General features: G+C 43.1%; 1 protein-coding gene across 11 annotated transcripts in view; it reads right to left on the bottom strand.

Annotated features, from left to right (window-relative positions):
- The window catches only part of FGGY (FGGY carbohydrate kinase domain containing), a 364051-nt gene that overhangs the window by 147535 nt on the left and 196196 nt on the right, over positions 1-20320 (bottom strand). For all 11 annotated transcript variants that reach the window (XM_004679054.2, XM_012722677.1, XM_012722676.1 and 8 more), the window contains one exon: positions 13130-13233. In XM_004679054.2, coding sequence (XP_004679111.2) covers positions 13130-13233 — 104 coding nt within the window. The remainder of the gene's footprint in view (positions 1-13129; positions 13234-20320) is intronic.

The raw sequence follows: 20320 nt of genomic DNA, 5'->3' as shown, positions 1-20320 counted from the left end.
AAAAAAAAAAACACAAACTATTTTTCTTGTCTAGGATCCAATTCAGGGTCACACGTTGCCTTTAGCTGTCATGGCTCTTAAATCTGAAATTCTTTTTGTTCTTTATCTTTTATGACCTTGACAGTTTTTCAGAGGCAAGTTATATAGCAGAATGACTCTCAAATTGGGTTTTAACATTTCCTCATGATGAGATTCAGGTTAGGCATTTTTGCAAGAGAACCATAGGAACTACAAGTCCCCATGGCTACTTGGTGTGTGTATGGTGTGGGGCGGGGTGAATCTGATAAGAACCAAGGATAAAACATTTAAACTTTATGTAAAACATAGCTGTGTCAACCAGAAGAAAAAAACAAACAAACAAACAAACAAACCTCTCCTGAACAGCTATTCTGTTTTAGAAATGTCTGAAGCCTGAAGCCCTGCTGTTCTCTCTTCAGTTATCTCTGCTTCCTGAGCAGCAGTTTATCATAGTAGTCTGGACAAAAGACTTCAGAAACCCTCTGTTGCCTCCACCCTGTAGCCCTGGTGCTTTGACTTGTGAATCTGCATTGATTTTATCTTCTAAGCGACTTTCAAACACACACATTTCTATCTCTCCTGCCATCATCTGAGACAAGCTACCATGGTATCAACTCTCACCCTGACCCCAAACTCCTTCTATCTGATCTCTTAGCATCCTAGGGCTTGGGGCTTTTGAAACTGCATTCCAAAGTGCAATTATTTCAAGCCTTTGTAAATTCAATTATGATACCCACTGTATTTAAAACCTTTCAGGCTCTCTTAAGACAAAACATCACATAAAGCCTACAAACCTCGCATGGCCTATACCTATTTGCTTCTCTAGACTTAACTTGCTCCCCTCTCACCTCCCGCACCACTCCAGAGGCTCCAATTTCCCTTCCATCACCTAGCCATATTCTCTTCTAGGAGTATTTTTCTCTCAAGCACCACACACAAGATTCCTTTCTTCTCCATCTTAGTTATTTAATCAAACTGTGCTAGTTCAAACATTCTACAATCTCTAATTGCTGGAATATTCTACCAGTACTGCTCCCAAGATTTGACTTCCAGTCTGCCTCTACCTGGCCTTCCCACAGAGCGAGCGGCCTTACAGAAACCAACCACCTTGACCTATGTAAGTCACTTGGATTTAACGCCTTGGAAGTGTTCTCTGCTTTGCAGCACTTACTTATAGAGATAGAATAATGCATAAAATATATGTGCACATGTGAAAGACTGGAAATATAAACTCATGAATTCCTTCACAGTACTTGCCCCTCCCCTCTGGAAGGCATTTTTTTTTCCCTCAACAACCAACATTCCCAAATAGTAATTGATGTTGTCCTGATATTTGTGGCAATTAGTCTCCTGATATTTGTGGCAATTAGTCTCCTGCTTGTCTTTCTAGGGTTAGTGCCCATATAAACATACTAAAATATACTATTCCTCTTGCCTCTTTCTGAATTTTACATAAATAAAATAATCCCAGGCCCTCCCTGGTGGCGCAGCGAGTTGAAGCACAGCACTGAGAATCTAAAGCCGCTTCTGCATGAGTTCGATTCCCGCTCGCCCGGGAGGTGACCACATGGCGTGGCAGACCTCTCCTGACCCGCCCACTGCTCCCCTCAGCAGTGTACTTTGTCTATCTGCCTGTTCTGCTCCCCGCTCTGTCTCTGGTGAATCCTCTCACCCTCCGCATCTCTGGCCTGTACCCCAGTTCTATATGCACAAATAAATAAATCTTAAATAAATAAATAAATAAATAAATAAATAAAATAATCCTGAACTTCTTTCCTATTTTTTTCACCTAAAATTGCTTGATTCATCTATGTTCCATGTAGCTGTAGCTCCTGCATTTTCAGTGGGTTCAGCACTGCAGGAATACAATTAATTACTTTTTCTACTATAAAATTGGGGTGGATTCATATTTACAGCTATTATGAGTAATGCTCTGAATACTCTTATATTTATCTCTGCAATACAGGTGCAAAAGTTCCTCCTGGTTTTTACCTACACATGGAGTTGGTGGAATACGGGGCATGTGCTTGCTGGAATTTATGAGACAACGCCATGCTGTTTTCCAAAGTAATTGAATCAATTTATACTCCAGCAGCAGGGAGTTAACATAAAACACTTTTCAAGGTCTGTAATTATATACTTCTGATTACTTAGCAGCCACCTCTACTAGACTGCAAGGTGTGCATCTAGTTTTGCTTTTTTACTGCATTGCCTGAACACAGTAGATACTTAAAAACAGTTGACTGAATAAAAGAAGACATGCCAGATATGAAGTTTCAAGTATTCTGGTTGAGAACACAGATCTAACTTCCAAAAGTCCTATCTAACTACCACTAGTATCTTAAAATGGTGATGACCATCTGTAGCCTACTTTTTCCTTTCCAGTGTAATGGTGGCAACCAAATGAGACTACAGGCGTCGATCCAACAGAGTCCATATTAAGCGTCCACAGCGTTCTACTACTCTGCACCTGGACCCAAAGATCCACAGATGGGGATGTGCAAGAAGATTGTCAATGGCAACTGCTTTATGAATGCATGTGGATTAAGATTACTTTGTAGAGGAAAATGGGGGTTTCAAATATCACTGCAGGGAAAACCAGGGAGACCAATTAATGCTTTCAAGTGCAAACTGCACCTGTGCCCCAAATTATTCACTAGCACAAACAAAAGAAGCTTGCTCTATACTCTGACCAACATTTCTAAATGCTTTTACCCAGGTGGCATCATCTTTCATCTGCGCCTGGGCTCAAGGAAGGACGGGGCAGGAGCTGGATTAAATGCTGCATTTCAGCGAGCCACTGTGGGTTCAAAAGTAAACTCTGACTTCCTATTTACACTGAAGGATCTTAGGCGTTTGTGGTTTCCTGTTGAGCTCTGGTGTGTCTGTGCTTTGGTTTCTGGGTTTGTCTGCACAGAGCTGCAAATGAGGTCTCACTGTGTCACTTCATCCTGCTTTTCAGGAGAAAGTAAAGCTTCAACTAAGTAAAGCAATAGTTGGCAGATCCCAGAAGTCCCAAGTGCTGGCTTCCCAGGCTATCTGTATGTAAGTCTACCAAAACAGGCTTTCTTTGAAAAGATGCAGATTCTAGGTATCTACTGTAACACCATCTAGCAGCGACTGCCTATCCAACTTGATAGACTTGAGCTTAAGTCAATTTTACTTTCATTTACTTCACTCTTCCATTCAGCAAAAGTAAATTTAGGGTACATCTATGTACCAGAGGCTCTGGTCGGCCCTGAGAACAATGGTGGAGTTATAATGCTACTCAAAAAGAGCTTCAAGTAGATTTTTCCCAAATTCCAGATTCATATAAGAGTTACTGATCTATAAGGATGGGACCTGAGGAACTGTATGTCTTTAAGTATATCCCAAGGTGCATTTGATGTCATTCATGGACAGAACCACTGGCCAGCAGCTCCATGGAGAATCTGCTGTCACCACAGTGAAAAGTGATGCAGGATCAAGTCCTGTATGGACCGATGACCCCAGCGGCTGAGCCCCTCCATCTGACTAAAGCTGAGTTGAGTAGAGACACGGTGGAAATGGCTCTGGGAGTGACTAAGGTAGGTACCTGAGCCTGGACTGATCACTCACTAGTAGCAGGACCTTAGAGTCTCATTTTGAAATGAAATAACAGCTACTCTCACTGCTTCACTGAGCTACGCTGAGTATCAACTTCCACAAAGCATTTTACAAACTCTAAGTCACCAAGATAAAACTAGGCATTTTATGATTAACAAGCAAATGAATCCAATCCCTAGGGTTTCTTTTAAGGAGTCAGAACCACCCCAACTCGCTACCATCCCACTGGTAGGAACCACTCTCTCTTAAACGTGAGAGTGGTTCCTTTGAGGTTCCAGAAGTAATTTCCAAAACTGGAGCTCAAAATTGAGCCCAGTTCTGAGTAGGAGAGAGCAGGACACATTTATTGGGCCATGTTGACATTTTAAAGAAATGGTTAGAAAGAACAGGCACCCACAGACAGCTCCCCTGCGACATCTGAGCTTTGTAGTGTCTCTGACCTCAGTGCCAACATCATCTTGTACATGGAGACGTTTACTCTATGGGCCACAGCAGGCCACTGCCTGCTAATGATCTGTAACTTTTGCTTAACCTGGAGATTTTACTCTTATCCTTTCCTCTGGTGGAAAACATGCTTCTACATCTTTTTCTTTCATAAATTAATGTCACAAATTTATTGTGAGGATTAGAAATTCTATATGTGGACTGGCTGGCAGAGAAGCTAAATACATGGCAATTATTTGACAGATTCTAGGTATCAATTTTCTTAAGTGTAAACACATCCCTTGCTCATCCTGAAAGGTTATCCCCAACAAATTTCTCTTCCTTACATACCATGCATAAAATTGGTTTTTCCCTTTGAGAGTATTTCTTTTTCTATTTTAGTTCCAAGGTTTACATCCTTGAAATTGTGGTTTGAGGCTTACTCTTTCAGTAGAGATACATATTACTTGCTAACTATTACCATATATCTTAGGTAAATTTGATTATAAATTCTATTTTGTGTGGGATACCTACTATGTGCCCTTAGAGAAAGAGCATAATGGGCCCTCCCTGGTGGCGCAGTGGGTTAAAGCACTGCACTAAGAAGCTAAAGCCAATTCCACATGAGTTTGATGCCCACCTGCCCAGGGGGTGACCACATGGTGCGGCAGACCTCTCCTGACCTGCCCACTGCTCCCCTCAGCAGTGTACTTCATCCATCTGCCTGTTCTGCTCCCCGCTCTGTCTCTGGTGAATCCTCTCACCCTCCGCATCTCTGGCCTGTACCCCAGTTCTATATGAATAAATAAATAAATCTTTAAAAAAAAAAAAAAAAGAAAGAGCATAATGTAGATTTTCTTTTTCTTGGCTGCTCAAGATTCATGGGGATGATAAAATGATGAGCATAACACTAGATCTGTGCAGAAAAGCTTAGGAAAGCCAGAAGGCCCACAGGCCCACAAGCGTGGCCATGTGTGGGGCCTTCGGCGTGGTACCTGATACTTGTGAGGGCCCTACATGGCTGTCTTTAGTGTTTTTTTTCCCATGAATTTTCACAGGAACTTCTGGAAAAGCACAAATGCTTCTGTCACTGCTAGGTCACCTTCACTAGCCACAGTATCAGTCACCCATGTAGGAGATGATGGTAAATTGGAATGGGGGGAAAAAATCAATGTGGCTTTCATTTCATGCTCTTCCAAATGAATAGAAAAACATCTTCAGGTCCTCCCTGGTGATGCAACAGGTTAAAGTACAACACTATGAAGCTAGTCACAGCCGCTTCAATGCAAGTTCAATCCCTGGCCCCGGAAGTGACCCACATGGCACAGCAGACCTCACCTGTCTCACCCACTGCTCCCCTCAGCAGTGTACTTTGTCAATCTGCCTATTCTGCTCCCTAATCTGTCTCTGGTAAATCCTCTCAGCCCCCGTATCCTAGTTCTGTATATATAAATAAATAAATCTTTTTAAAAAAAATCTTCAGAGTTGGGAAGTCAGGCTGCATATCTTCAAATTGCCTAATTCAGTTTTTGACCACAGAGCAGCAGGCTAAAAGGGAAGAAGAACCAAGAAGTCTCATAAATACTTTCCTCCCGGGGGATGATGGTGACAAGTGGTGGTGTTTACTTTTATTGTTATCATAAGGCTGGTGGCCTCTTGAAAGGCTGTGATTTGAAAGACAGGGAAGAAGGGAAAATGAGAGGAGTGCGGTCAAGCTGCGATCCAGCCCTAATTTCTTTACAGCTCTCCTCAGGCACGGGGAATAATCGGTCTTGTAATGGCTCTACCCCCCACTTCCACAAAGCACGCATGCACGTGGCTAACCCAGGCCACAGCCATGTCAGAGCTATGCTGAGAGCTGACAGAGCAGCTCTGGAATTGACAGCCTGAGTTGGAAGCCCATGTCCAGAACTGACTAGCTTTGCACCAGTGTGTAAGTATTATGTGAGCCTCTGCTTCTGTCCCTCTAAAATGGAAGGACAAATATGATAACTGCACAAGTTTATTAGGAGGATTTCATAAAATAATTCACTTTACTTAGGCCCTAATAGATAAGTGTGAGGAATACCAAGCTGCCACAGCTGCTAATGTTAGTGATGCTTTCCCTCTGCTGCACCTACCACTCCCCCAGGCCTGTTGCTATATTTTTTGTGAAAAGCTGGATTCAGGCCATTGAACCACTCTGGCCACAAGGCATTCATTTTAAGATGCCTTGGCCTACCCAACAGTGCTGTGTTCCTGGTGGGCCTCCAGAAACATGGGGTCAGATGGGCCTGCCTCACTTTTATAGGAGTGAAACGGCTGGATCACACAGTGTGACTCTGTAAGCAGCTCCTATTTTCCAAAAAACTTGCACCATTTCACCACCTTCCTTCCCAGCAGTGCATCAGAGTTTTATTCCCCTACATCCTCACCACAACTTTTACCCCTTCTGATAAGCATGTAGTAGCCTCACTGTGGTTTTAGTTTGTATTTCCTCATGACTAATCATGTTCAGCATCTCAGGTGCTTAGTTGTTCAAATCTTTTCTTGGGTGAGATGTCTACAGCAACATTTGCCCACAATGGACCTGAGTCTGCTCTCCTCCTCTGAGTCTCTGAGAGAAGCTACTGAACTGAAAAAGAAGAACAAGGATGCTGTGGTGGGTCCCCTACAGGGCTCGATAAGTGCCCCTTTCCGGCACATGGGGTGACACACAGAACTACTCTTTGTCTGGGTTTCCTGACTTGTGAAATGGGAACGGGAAAGGTGCCTGGCTCACGGGGTCCTCCGGCTGACTGCCGATGGAAAGGTTTCAGCACAGTAGCTGTTGGTAGGCCAGTTCTGAGTGTCGCCCGCTGTAATAACCAAACACAGCAGAGAGGTGTTCTGCCCCAAAGGCCAGGAGAGGCATCACACTGAGTTTCTTGAGCACATGCTGTGTTTCTTACTGCTCCTTGAAATACACTGACTCTCTCCTAACCGAATCAAGTGGAGCTCACAGTCTGCTTGTAGGGCCCAGAGTTACCTCAATATAGTCTCTGGGCAATGCTAGGTGCCAGAAGGCTAAATGCCAGAAGGCAGGTCCTGGTAAATGAAGAGGGAGCAGAGCAGAGCACCCCAATCCTTTCACTGGAGGGTGGGAGTGGTCACAGTATTCCTATATGCTGCAGCCAAACTCCCTTCCCTTTCCATCTCTCTCAGTGACCCCTGCCAAAGCTACCTGCTAAAGAGACCAGGCAGACACTGGGCCCCCGTGCCCTTTCTCCTGTTGCTGTGGTGTCATGTCGAAAGCAGATCATTAATCAAGATATGCAGCTACTTTCTTTTCCTGGAGTGCCTTCTCAATGGGCCTGTACATACCCACATCCCAGCCACGCCTCAGAGAAAGTCAGCTGAAGGTATTGTGAACACAGGGGAGAGAACACAGTGGTGAAGAGGGGGCCTCTCTGGTAGCACAAGGGGTTAAGTCCCATCATTATGAAGCTATCGGCAGCCACTGCAGCATAAGTTTGATCCCTCAGGAAGCTGACCCACATGGCATAGCAGACCTCTCCTGTCTCATCCACTGCCCCCCTCAGCAATGTATTTCAGTAGATCTGCCTATTCTTTCTGCTCCTCATTCTGTATCTGGTGAATCCTTTCACCCCCTACCCCTGCTCCCCCACTCACACCTCTGGCCTATACCCCAGCTTTTGTATGCATGAATAAATAAAATCTTTAAAAAACAACGTGGAGAAGAGGAGGATTTTCAGGGTCTACTGCCTAAAACTGGGCTGGCAGGAAGAGTGTCCTGTCTTGGTGATGTCAGGGAACCATGAGCCTGCAAATACCACTTTCTACAGGAAACTTTCCTTGTTGGTGAAAGGCTCACACCAGCCCATCTCGATATTCCCACAGCATCCCAGTTGTAAACTGACCAGTGATTACCATGCTGTGAAGTCTCTCCTCTGCTCTGTCCTGTTCAGTAAAGGCAGACATGACACTTTGATCTTATTTGTCTTAATACCCTTAGCCCTTAACCGGGCAAATACAAGAAAATGTTTTCCTGGGGAGTTAACTCATTTAACACATCAGTTTTGAAAATAAACATCTAATTTTAGAAGAGTTTTTGATTTACAGTTACCTATGAAGGTAGTACCAAGAGTTCCAGGTTCCCCACACTCATCTCCCTGTATCATTAATATTTTTAAGTGCATATGTTATAATTAAAGAATGATAATGATATTTTATCACTAACTAAAGGTCTTACTAGCATCAGATTTCTTTAACTCCTGCTCATTTATTTTTCCTATTCCAGGGTCCTATTCAAGATACTACAGTAGTTTTAACTGCCCCTACCTCTTTAGGCTTCTCTTGACTGTGAAACTTTCTCACATTTCCCTTGATGTTTGAAGGCCTTGATAGCTCTGAGAGTTTTTTGATGACCTTGATCAGATTATTTTGTTGACTACCTTTAAGTAGGATTTGCCTGATGTTTTTCTTATGAGAAAGCTGTGGTTTACAGCTTTTATAGAGGGGGATCACAAAAATCAGTGCCATTGTATCGCATTATATTAGTGGTGCATATTATCAAGAGACCTTGATCACCCTGCTGAAAAAGTATTTGTCAGCTTTTTCCACTGTAAAATTACTTTTTCTCCCTTTTCATGCTGTCCACTTTAGAAAGAGTCACAGTAGAGTCCATATTTAAAGAGTAGGGTGCTGTTTTACTTCCTTGACAGGGGAATATCGACATAATTTTTTGGGAATTCTTTTGCAAGCGAGATCTGAGTTTTTCACTTATTTATTTACGTAATTATTTAAATCAGTGAGGATTCATGGCATTTATGTTCTGCTTTGCACTACAACTTAATCCTACCTTTTATCTTGCTGCTCCAGTTGCCCCAGGTTTGTCACTGGAAGCCCCCTCCATGTCACTTTGTCAAAAATCTCGTGTATCTTTTAGCCCTCGCTTCCCTCTACTCCAGTCCTGCAAGATGTTCCACACTCGTCTAGCATCTGTCCTGGTCATAGTATCAACTATGTCTCCAAGGAGAAGTCTTTCCCCCAGCCCTTTGTTTTACAGAATGGTATTAGAATCCATGATCTGATCAACAGGTGTGCTTGGAGCAACTAGCTGTCCGGCTCCTTGTCACAGGCCTCTCAGCTCGCATGGTGAGGAGACATCTGTTTACTGACTTGTGTACAAGTCAGCTGCAACCTAGTTCAAAGCAGACCTTCCTATACCTGTTAAGCCAAACATGAGTTCATTCTGATTATATGCCTTGAGCCATTCTAGGCATCCCGAATCATTTTCAATGCTAAGACCATGTTTGGCATTTTGTGCTAGGTGCAAAGCCAATATGTTTACAAAGGTTACATTTAATCCTCAAAACAGCTTTATGGTAAATACTTAGCCCACTTGAGTAGATAAAGAAATGGAGGTACCGGAAGATGAATTGTCTTTTTTTTTTTTTTATCAAAGATTTGTTTACTTCTGCATTCAGAACTGGGGTACAGGCCAGAGGTGTAGGGGCAGGGAGAGGATTCGCCAGGGACAGAGTGGGGAGCAGAACAGGCAGATCAACCAAGTACCCTGCTGAGGGGAGCAGCGGGCAGGTCAGGAGAAGTCTGCCACGCCATGTGGGTCAGCTCCTTGGCCAGAAATCAAATTCGTAATGCAGTGGCTTCGGCTAGCTTCATAATGCTGTGCTTTAACCCGATGCACCACCAGGGAGGGCCAAGATGAAGTGTTGTTATTAACAAGATTCACAGAGCTACCATGTGAGTCCATGTTGATGAGAGTCCACGCCTGCTACATGACAACCATCATCCCACACTCATCCCACACTCCAATATTTCAATTTGGAGTGATTTTAAGATGCAGGTATAATTCTCAGCTCTCACCAACTATTGTTCTGCTCAAACCTCACTTTGTCAATGCTCCCCCCTTCCCAGGGTTCCCTCCCCATCTGACATGTTAACTGAAAGACAAGTTGCCAAGTTACAAGCTGATCTGACAGCTTGAAAAAAGGGGTGCTGGAATGATGGGAAGGATCGGCTGCGTCTGACCCTGTGACTTTTCCACCTCTGGCTAACCCCTGCTGTGGATTATCTTGGGTTTTGGTGACTTGGTAGTAATTAACTCTGAGGCAGCAGCTTTACTTTCATGGAGTTAAAAAAAAAAGTACAGTATTTTTTTCTCTGTTAATTAAATCATCTACAAGGAAGATAAAGGTGCAGCCCACACTTGTACTTGCATCTTCTAAAATATCAAAGGCCTGCTTAATAAGTCTTATGTTCAACCTCAGGCTTTTTCTCCAGATTCCTGGAAATGGCAGGCACTTGGAAGAAGGGAACTTGTAAGTACCTGCCAATACTTGCTTACATGGACATTCATTCATTCAGTTGTTCATGCATCTATTCATGCATGCTGGGTGATCTAGGAATCTGGGGCAAGCATAAAATGTTCCTGAGAGTTCTGTGTCAATTAACCCACTGAACTGGAAACATCAACAGTGAGCAGACGGGAGAATCCTCCCAACAAGGTTGAAAACAACTTATTGAACAACCCAGAGTTCCCTTCCATCCCTGAGTTCTGTTTGGTGAAATTTTCCTGACAGTTGATGGTTTTATTTGCCAGAACCACAACAAAGGGGATCCTTGAGTTTCCCTGGGAGTGTTTCCTCAGGCCTGCACCTCTCCTCACCCTCACAAAAGTGTTATTGTTGCTGGCTCTCTGGGCGCCCAGCACCTGAGCAAGATCAAAGGCACCCTCCCATGCCAGCGCCACCACAGTCTCGCCCTTACCACATAACATTAAAGCTGATGATTAATCCCCTTGGCCCAGAAGGTCCCTTCCCACTCCCAAGTACAAAGCTGGTGGGGGAGGGGACTTGACTACTAGCACAACACGACCATAATAAAGTGGCATTTTATGGCCCTCATTCACTGCAACCAACTGGAGCTGCCCATAAAACTCAGGAAAGCACAAATAGTTGCTTCATGTAAGGGAAGTTTAATAAGCACTGTCCCCACTTCTGCGTGTGCACTATATTAGGTATGTAGATACGTGATTCACCTTTAGGACCCTCTAAGAGTGACAGTGTCACCCCGGCTATGGTTGATACAGAATCAGAGATTCAGAGGAGCTAGTAACTATCCTCAGGCCAAATGGCCCTTCGACCCCATGAACAGTGGCTCACATCCACATCTGGAGGACCCTGGAGTCCCTGCTCTCCATTGTTCTCCACTGGCCTCAGGGGGTGTCCTTGGGAATGTAGGGAGCTCGAGAATGCTCAGCTCTACCTACTAGTTTTGTGAACACAGGAAAATATCGCAGTGTTTTTTTGTTTTTCTTTTAAATCTCTCAGTTGCTTCATTTATAAAATGGATACGAAGGGACAAAGGCAGTATCATCCCCATTAAGATTGAAGGAGACTAAGAAGCAGACATCACTGAGTCACTTAGAAATTTGAGTGGGGTAAACATGCCTGAATCCAGACTTTGCAGGAGAAACCAGATTTGATATGTCCACATGAAAATGGGAAGATAATATATGTTTGATTTAGATAGGTTACATCAACAAAGACAAGCTAACCAGGATAGAGACAATCTTGTCCAAAGTAAAAAGGGCTGGCTATCCTGGAGTGTGCCTCATGTGAGAGGAGCCCTGTCTCTCTGCAGATCTCCCCTTTAGTGGCACCTAAGCCTTAGAGTAGGTTGATGGGGAAGAGAGAGGCCAGGTAAGCTTTGTGCAGACAAACAAAAGGAAGTTCATGGTAGGGAGAAATGGCCAAGGCAGTCTGTATTGTAAAGTCCTGCACAGATCTCCATTCAGCCTGGCCCCGGTCCAGGGACAGCCAGTCAATGGATCCCTTCTGGCAACCACAGTACCTGCTAGTAATCAGCATGGATCCTTCTGAAGGACTCAGTCTAGAGAAGCAGATCTCACCACTTCATCCCATCATCACAAGACTACAAGAGAGGTTACTGCCAAGCTCCACATTTTGCAGACAGGGTATCTTGATTGCCTAGCCCAGCATTCCCACTTAGTAAGCTGAGGAGCTGATTGGACATCAGCCAAACTGGCTCTACCATGGGTAAAACGGGAACTGTGTGCAGACACTTTGCATATGACTGAACAGGAGCTCCGAATCACAAGTTCAATGTGAATATCTATATATTTGGGGGCCTCATATTGTCATAACACATGTAACAATTCTCTTATTGGGAAGTTCCACGTTTCCTTATGTCCCCAAGGTTTAATAAAATGTATCAATACTTACACCCAAAATACTGAAGAGTGAAAAAGGCTCACTAGTATCTACAGATATTAAACAGAGATTCTCCCAGCACATAATTCCATCCCCAATTGCAGATTTGGGCCTGGAATGAATTCCACTCTGACCCTCACTCATGGCCCTGCTCCTCCCCCCGTTTACATTCACTTCCCCCACCCCCAACTATTTCACTCATCTGGGAAAGATCCAAGGAGTCGTCCATCTCAGCTTAACAGAGTAATGACTTTTAAATAAAAATATGGTAGAAATGGGTACTTATCGAAATGGAATGCTTTCAGACTCATGCATTTAAAGAAGATATAAATTTTAGGGCAGGCACTAAATTTTAACTGCAATCTTGGAGAAAGCCTTCCCACTAATTCATGGAGAAAAATTAACAAAGTGAAAATTGCTTATCAGTGTTCTTTTGAAGTCATGATACGCAGTCTAATTCTATAGATCATCAGGCCGCTCCCAAGGAGATGGATTTATATTGATTGAGAGAGAGCTCTGTGGCCAAGGAAAACAGACACCCCTGTGCAGAGAAGCCTCGGTTTCCCCTTAGGGATAAGTCCCTCTGCAGCAAGGCGCTGCCACCTTTGGATCTGATTCCACACCTCCCTCCTGGGCTCCCTGGCCAGGGTGATATCAAAGGCAGACTCAAGCCTCTCCACATTTTATAAAAACTTGGCCCCTGGAAAAGATGATTTGAGTAAAGCTGGTGGAGGGAGGGTTGGGCTTCCAGCCACACAAAGCCGGAGGCAGAAAGGGGATAAGCTGAGAGGGTCAAAGGACCAGCCCGCAGATCTCCAGGCTCCCCTCCTGAGTGCGGCGGCCCAGCCTCCAGCCGGCAGACTCACCCCCATGTGACAAGAAGATGTTCCACAGATGACGGCCAGCCGTGACGTCACTGGCTGTCCTTCACAGGCGAGGCCGTGCCCCTTCACGTCTGCCCCAATCACTCCTATGAGAAAGCAAAAACAAACACTATTTATGGAAGATTAAAAAGAAGGCTGAAAAGAAGTATAAAACAATCTGTTTTACTTAACAGCCAAACCACATCGAGAAAGCAGTTTGTGTGTAGGCCCCGTGCAAAGAGAAAGCAAGAGAGCCAGCTCGCCTGCCGTGAGGGAACCTGCTACGCTTTGAGTTAATTCTGGTCAGTGTCTGGCACCCCACACTGAAGCACTAAACAACCATAACTACAGTAATCAAAGCAGCAGCAATCAGCGACTTGGGGCTCAGAAAACACAGGGCCCAGCCGAGTGTTCACATACACAGTCCCATTTTACAGGAGCCCTGTTGAGTCCCTGTTATTCAGGCCACATACATCAGTAGAGAAACTAAAGTAGACAAGGTCGAGGGACCTTTTCAAGGTTATACTGCTAGTCAGAGCTGAATGGAGTCTGGATGAGTCCATCACATTGAGTCCAGAAGTTGGCTGCACCATGGTTGGGTGATAATCTTTCTGACATCCTCAGATCCTTATTCTTACTACTACTTTTTGCAGAACTTTTGCTGTAAAGGACAGGATGACTGACAGTGGGTTTCTGTTAAAAGAATGCCAAATATGGGCATCCCTGGTGGTGCAAGGGGGTAAAGCGCAGCACTGTGAAGTTAGCTGAAGCCACTGCAGCAAGTTTGACCCACGAGGGAGCTGACCCACGAAGCGCAGCAGACCTCTCCTGCCTCGCTTGCTGCTGCTCTCAGCAGTGTATTTCAGTCTGTCTGTTTGGCTCCCCATTCTGCCTCTGGTGAATCCTTGCCCCCACACCACCTCTGGCCTGTAACCAGTTTTTGTATGCATAAAAAACACTTTAAAAAATAAATAAAAGAATGCCAAATAAATAACTGAGCATTTCTTCTTCATGGTATTGACTCCAGCTTCTTCGCATAGATTGCATTCTTAGATACCTGCTGGGCAAGTGAAGTTACAAATGTGATGCCAGGGCTGGAAAGTTTGGTTAAGCCTTGATTTGTTCCTCATTTATTCAAATATCCAACAAGCCCTTTCTAGGAGGCATAATGTGAGTGCCAAGACATGCAATCAACAAGCAAGAGGTGAGCAGTGCCCAGTGCAGGGCACAGAGATGGGGATGCAGGAGAGGACTGTTTCTGTTGGTCTCTCCAGCACCACACAATGCTACTCTTGCTCTTGATGTCCAATACTCAGTGTCCTTGCCACTCCAAGAACCCTGTGTTTGTTCTTCCCTCTGTCTGAAATGTCATTCTCCAGCCTCTGTCTTAGTTTATTCCTAACTCAAATGTGACTTCTACACACTTGTTTCCTGGATTCTCCAGAAAAGACCATGTCTCACACACCCCTGGGCTCCCTCAGCACATGAGATTCTGGTAATTTTCAAAGAGCATCCATTTTGGCCTCCTTTCAAGAAAGTTGCAGGAAGCTGCTGCCGCCTCATCCAGGTGTTTAGCACATCAGCACCTGCCACGGTTGCTAGGGTAAGCTGGCAGTGACAGCGCAAAGGCTGGAGGAACGAGAAGACAAGTTCCTGCTCTTGGGGTTCTCAGCCTGGGGGTGGGAAAAAGAGCATCAAAAGGAGCACTTCACTGCAGCAGACCACCACAGGGCCGAAGCGACAATGGGCATGCCTGTAGAGTTGCAAAGAAGTGTGTCTGTGCTACTCAGCAAGAGTCATGTAAAAGATGGGGTGGGTGTGCGAACTCAGGTCAGAGAACCCCAGATATCAAAGGCACTGGCTGCTCTACAAGCAGACTTTTCCAGAAAGAGGGACCAGAAGAAGTCACTGACCAGCTTCTTATATTGCAAGATTTTTTTTTTCCTCCCAGGGCTTTATCCAAATTCTTCTTTCACAAGCACTCAGGAAGCTCTGTGACTGTTCTGAGGGCCAGCAGCAGGTGGATTAAGGCTCTTTGGAACACTCTGGGCTGGCTATCCCATTTATAATGGGATCTGTAGGCAGCTCCAATAACTAGGAGACAGAGCTACACAACTGAGCCCGAGGAGTGCCAGGCTTATATGCTCTTAAGCTCTGTTCTGCCCAGTATGGAGGGACTGCCACCTGCACGGCAGTGCCCAGCCTCGCAGTCTGCCAAGGTCAGCCTTTCTGGACTGGGCTAACGGAGTGGGGGCCAGAGAACGTGTCCTCTTCCTGTGTCAGGTGATGGCTTCTCCTTCGTGACATCAGCTCTGCTGACCAGGCTGCCACTGCAATGACATATGCTGGCATTCCCTGCCCTTGGGCTCTGGGAATTCCAGCTCCTTCCTCTTAGGCTCCAGCCTAAGCATAGTGGCAGCTTCTACTTTTACTGATATCTGGCTATAGCTCTACCATTATTTGGGTCACCACTTTTGAGTTTTAAACCCCCTTTTTTCCATACTGGAGTGCCTTACAATTTTCTTGCTCACCCTAAATGAGACAACTCTCCATTGAGAAGCTTCTGGACAGGAAGAACCCTAGAGAAGGGTTTGTTCTCTGTACTTGCCTCACTTATTATTACAACAGCCAAATGTGATAGATACTATTATTACCCTCATCTCATAGATGAGGAAACCAAAACTCAGAAATGAGAAGTAACTTAACGAGGGACACCACTCACAAAGAACAGGGCTGGGTTCATGCCTACACTGTGTGACTCCAAACTGTTAGTTCTTAGATTTTCTCCAAGATAAAAGCCTAATAGCAGGTGGTCAGTGCTTACTTATCAGTCACTTTGAAAATCTTAGAGTTGTGGATTCTGAGATCTTTGAAGAAGAAATGTTTGCTTATTTCTTTTTCCCATTAGCAGTCTTGTCGCTCATATAGCTATGCTGACTCTGCAAATGAGGGTGTTATAATGAGAATATAATGGGATTTGTAGACAGAAAGACTTGTATAAAGTAAACAATATAGTTGTGCTGATATTGAGGATATGTTTAAAAATGAAAGTTTGATTGATGGTAGGTATGTTATATCATCACTACCATCACTGCTGTCATCGCCATCATCATTTGAACTCTTTCTCAGGGGACTGATAGATTCAGTCTTTTTAGAAAACATATCAGACATTTAAGACAGGCTGGGTAGTGTGTTACATTTTAAAAATATTATCACATTTAATCTTTATAACATCTCTATATTCTAGATATTGCTTTATCCTTCACCAAATGCAGAAGCAAAGGACCAGAATGTGTAAGTAACTGTTTCAAGGATACACAGAAATAAAAGCTGGTCAGTACTTGACCTTGTCCTACCTGATTCCAAAGCCCAAGTTCTTCTCTATATCCTCTCACTTACTGACATTATAATTCTCTTACATGAAGGAAATTCATTTTGTAGAGTAGTTCACCTTATAATATTACTAAGAGCCAAGGCTTTAGAGTTAGAAATTCTGAGTTTTAGTTCTAATTCTGTCTGAAACTACTGAAAGTTTGAACTATTCCTTCACATGCACAGTAAAACAGAGTCCTTTTTCAGCCATTCTCCACAAATAATATAAGCATTACTTCTGAGATACAGGCTAAAATTTCTCCTTGTTTGGAAGCATGAAGGCAGAGAAAATCTCTAGCTCAGTGGGGCCGTCCTGAGACAAGAGGCCCAGAGCAGAGAGAGTAACAAAGGGCAGCAGGAGCATTCTCATTTCTGCATAAACACATTTCACAACCCACAGAGGAGCCACGGCCTGTGTATACCAGTACACATTCACAGGCGAGGTTTGGACAAGCGCAGCTCTCAGCACTGTTAGGGCTTCCACACGACTGCACGAGCCTCCATCTATTCAGCATTGTGTAGGAGGTTTACAAAGGACACAGTTAGCAGAAGAAATAAGCACCAAAAATCTAAAGCATCGTGAGATACTCATCTGTGCTTTCCCTGAACCTTGAGCAATGCTCAGCTGATGGTAGTTACTCAATACATTTTTATTGAATGAAAAAAACAAAGAGCATGAAAAACAAGTTTACTGAGGCAATAAATCAATGCAGGGCCTTTATTTAAGGATTCCTACCCCTTCACATAGATGAAAACATAGATACTACCAAGGGATAACTATTGACACAAAAAGAAAGGAAAAAAAAAAAAAAACGGAAACATGATAAACAGTTCTTTCTCACTTTTAGGCATCCGCTCTCTCATGACACCAATCATCCATCCTTCTACCCAATACTTATGGAAAATACGTTATAGTAATGTAAAAGCAAAAGGAACTTCACAAATGTTAGGAGTAGAGTGTTATTCTGGAATTTCTCAAGCCATAAATAACTTAGAAAACTTTAAAGGGTTATATAGAAGAAAACCATACCAACTTCTTGCATTTGTCTTATACTTACCTCATACTTTATAACTGCAAAACATTTTATTACTTGCCAAGCTAATTGCAAACACCAAAGCCTTCTTTTAGTTTTCAGTAAAATATACAGTTGAATAAACTGATTTCAGAGAGGTGGAGTAACTTAGTCAAAGTTATTTAGTCATTTAAAGACAGGGGCAGGATTTAAATAGAAGTTTCAGTTCGCATGTCTGAAGGTTTCCCCCTATTTTTGAAAAATAAAATGGTGTCCTGTGTATGTTCTGTGGTCTGGAAGAAGCATAAGGACCTCGGACACTTTCCTATTTTGAGCATTATCTTAGACTGCACATTACCCCGAGACTCCTGATTCTGCTGTTGAGAAGAATGAACAGCTTTTTGACTAAACTAAGAAGTCTGTAGAAACGCTGTGGAGAAAGCTTTCTGGAAATCACTGCCCTCGTGTATGCAAAGCCTGGCCAGTTTAAGTTCCTGTGATAATAAGAATCACATCAAAAATAGTGTCTCTGTAGAACACACAGTGTATATATACAAGAAGGCACTGAATTTTATTCTTTTGGTTAATATTCATACTTGTTGCCTGTAACATAAGATAGGAATAGGTACTGGAACGCTGTGCTTAAAAATATGGACCCATTCACCATGTGGCTTGGACTTCTTTTATCAGCTTTACAGCTCAGTTTTCACATTTGTACAATTTTTAACTGACATGTTAGTTTCAGATGTACAACATAACTATCAGATATTTATGCATATCAGAATGGTCACTACAAGTCAACATTTTTTCACCATACATAGTCAAAAGATTTTTTTCTTGATGAGGAAAACTTTAAGTATCTATCCTCTCAGCAACTCTGAAATATGTAATCCAGCATTATTAGCTATAGTCACTATCCTATACTATCCTATACATTACATGCCCATGACTTTCCCATGACCCACTCCCCTAAAGCCCATGACCCACTCCCACTGCTGGCAACCACCAGTATATTTTTGGTATCTTTGAACTTAATTTTTCCTTTTCTTAGAGTCATTTAAATGAAGTCATACTGTGTTTATATATTTCTGTTTGACTTATTTCAGTTAGCTTAATGTTCTCCAGGTTCTTCTATGTTGTCATAAGATTTCATTCTGTTTTAATGACTGGTAAAATTCCATTGTACAGTTATGCATTGATAAAGTGGGGAAGTGATACATAACTGCACCATATTTTTTCCCCTCATCTTCACAAATCGAATAATAGTCTCCTCCTTGTAGAACTGGTATAAAGACTTCATGTGTTGATATATGTAAAGTGCTGTCCAACAAACCTTCTGAGGTGATGAAAATTCATCTGTAGGTCTAACACAGTATTCATCAGACACACAGGGCGGTTGACCACTTAAAACATGGCTACTGCACCTGAGGACCAGAATTATCTATTTTAATTAATTTCAGTAGCACCTGTAGTTAGTGTCTACTATACTGGACAATACAGACTGGATTACATTCAACACTATCAAGAATACCTGCTATTTTATTATTGTTATTATGGGTGCCATCAGACATAGGCTTGAATCCTACTTCCTTGCCCTTGAGCAAAGGCCTTTATCTCTAGAACCTCATTTTCATGTCTGATGATTCTGGATAACAATATTTACCCTACAGAATTGTGGTGGGACTTACCTGAGATGTATGTAGAATATAGCAGAGCTAAAAGTAAACAGAAATTGTTAACCTCCAGGGCTTATACAAATGCTTGTCTACAGCTAATAATGCTGATTATGTATTTAAAAGTTGCTGAGAGGGTAGATCTTTAAAGTCTTCATCACAAGATAGAAAATCTTATGACTACGTATGGTGAAAAATGTTCCAGATATATATTCCAGGTTTCTAGATATAGTCTTCTCCTTATTCCTGAATGTCCTTTGCTCCCCGTGCCACTGTGCATTTCCACATATGGTTCTCTATGCCAAGAACAGGCTTTCCACTGTTCCAGAAAGAACTAAATCAACCATCCTCCTTTGAACTCCACCCTCTTACATACAAATGAGTCCCTCTACTAGGACATGAGCAAACTGTGGCCAGAGCACCTCTTGACACTTCAGGGACTCACTAATTTTGTTGCTGGTGTTGATGTTTAATAAACAAATGAATATGTGTACCACAAGGCATGTACTAGTAAGGGCATGCTGTAGAAAAAGGTAGGAATGGCAAATACTTTGCAACTTAAATATGACTAGAGGTAAAAGATACTGAAGAGTTCTGTGTGGCGAAGCATGAGTGGGAAAGTTATTACTGGAGACTCACAGCACACCTTATTGAGAATTGTCAGAATCATTGGTAAAGAGTAAAAGTCCTAAGATCCTGAGGGTTATTGAAAGACTGTAAATATTGTATTACATTCTTCCAATGACCTTGAGTAGTAGTTAGTACTACACTATTTTAGGTATAAGGAGAATGAGACTCAGGTTTTTTTAAGGAACCTGTCCAAGGCCCCTTAGGGCTAAAGGGGGAAGAGGGAGTCACCTCTAAAACTCATAAAGTTGACTAAAACCAAATTTTTGCAACTAGTTACAAGAATTCTAAATATGCACAGACAGCAGAGCTGAACACAAATAGTCCTCTGGACTTCTCCTATAATGCCACTAAAGCAAGCTGAAGGGGTTAATCTCAAGAGCCACCTCAGTGTTTGAAATAGCACTTTGGTTTTGAAAAAAAAAGTGGTTTAAAATTGACACAATCTAAAAACCAAAGCAAGTTTACCTTAAAAATTTCCTATGTGGGCCCTCCCTGGTGGCACAGCA

The sequence above is a fragment of the Condylura cristata genome, unplaced genomic scaffold (assembly GCF_000260355.1).
Source record: "Condylura cristata isolate star-nosed mole 26May11 unplaced genomic scaffold, ConCri1.0 scaffold00008, whole genome shotgun sequence".
Lineage (NCBI taxonomy): Eukaryota > Metazoa > Chordata > Mammalia > Eulipotyphla > Talpidae > Condylura > Condylura cristata.
This window is presented reverse-complemented; position numbering and strand designations above follow the sequence as displayed.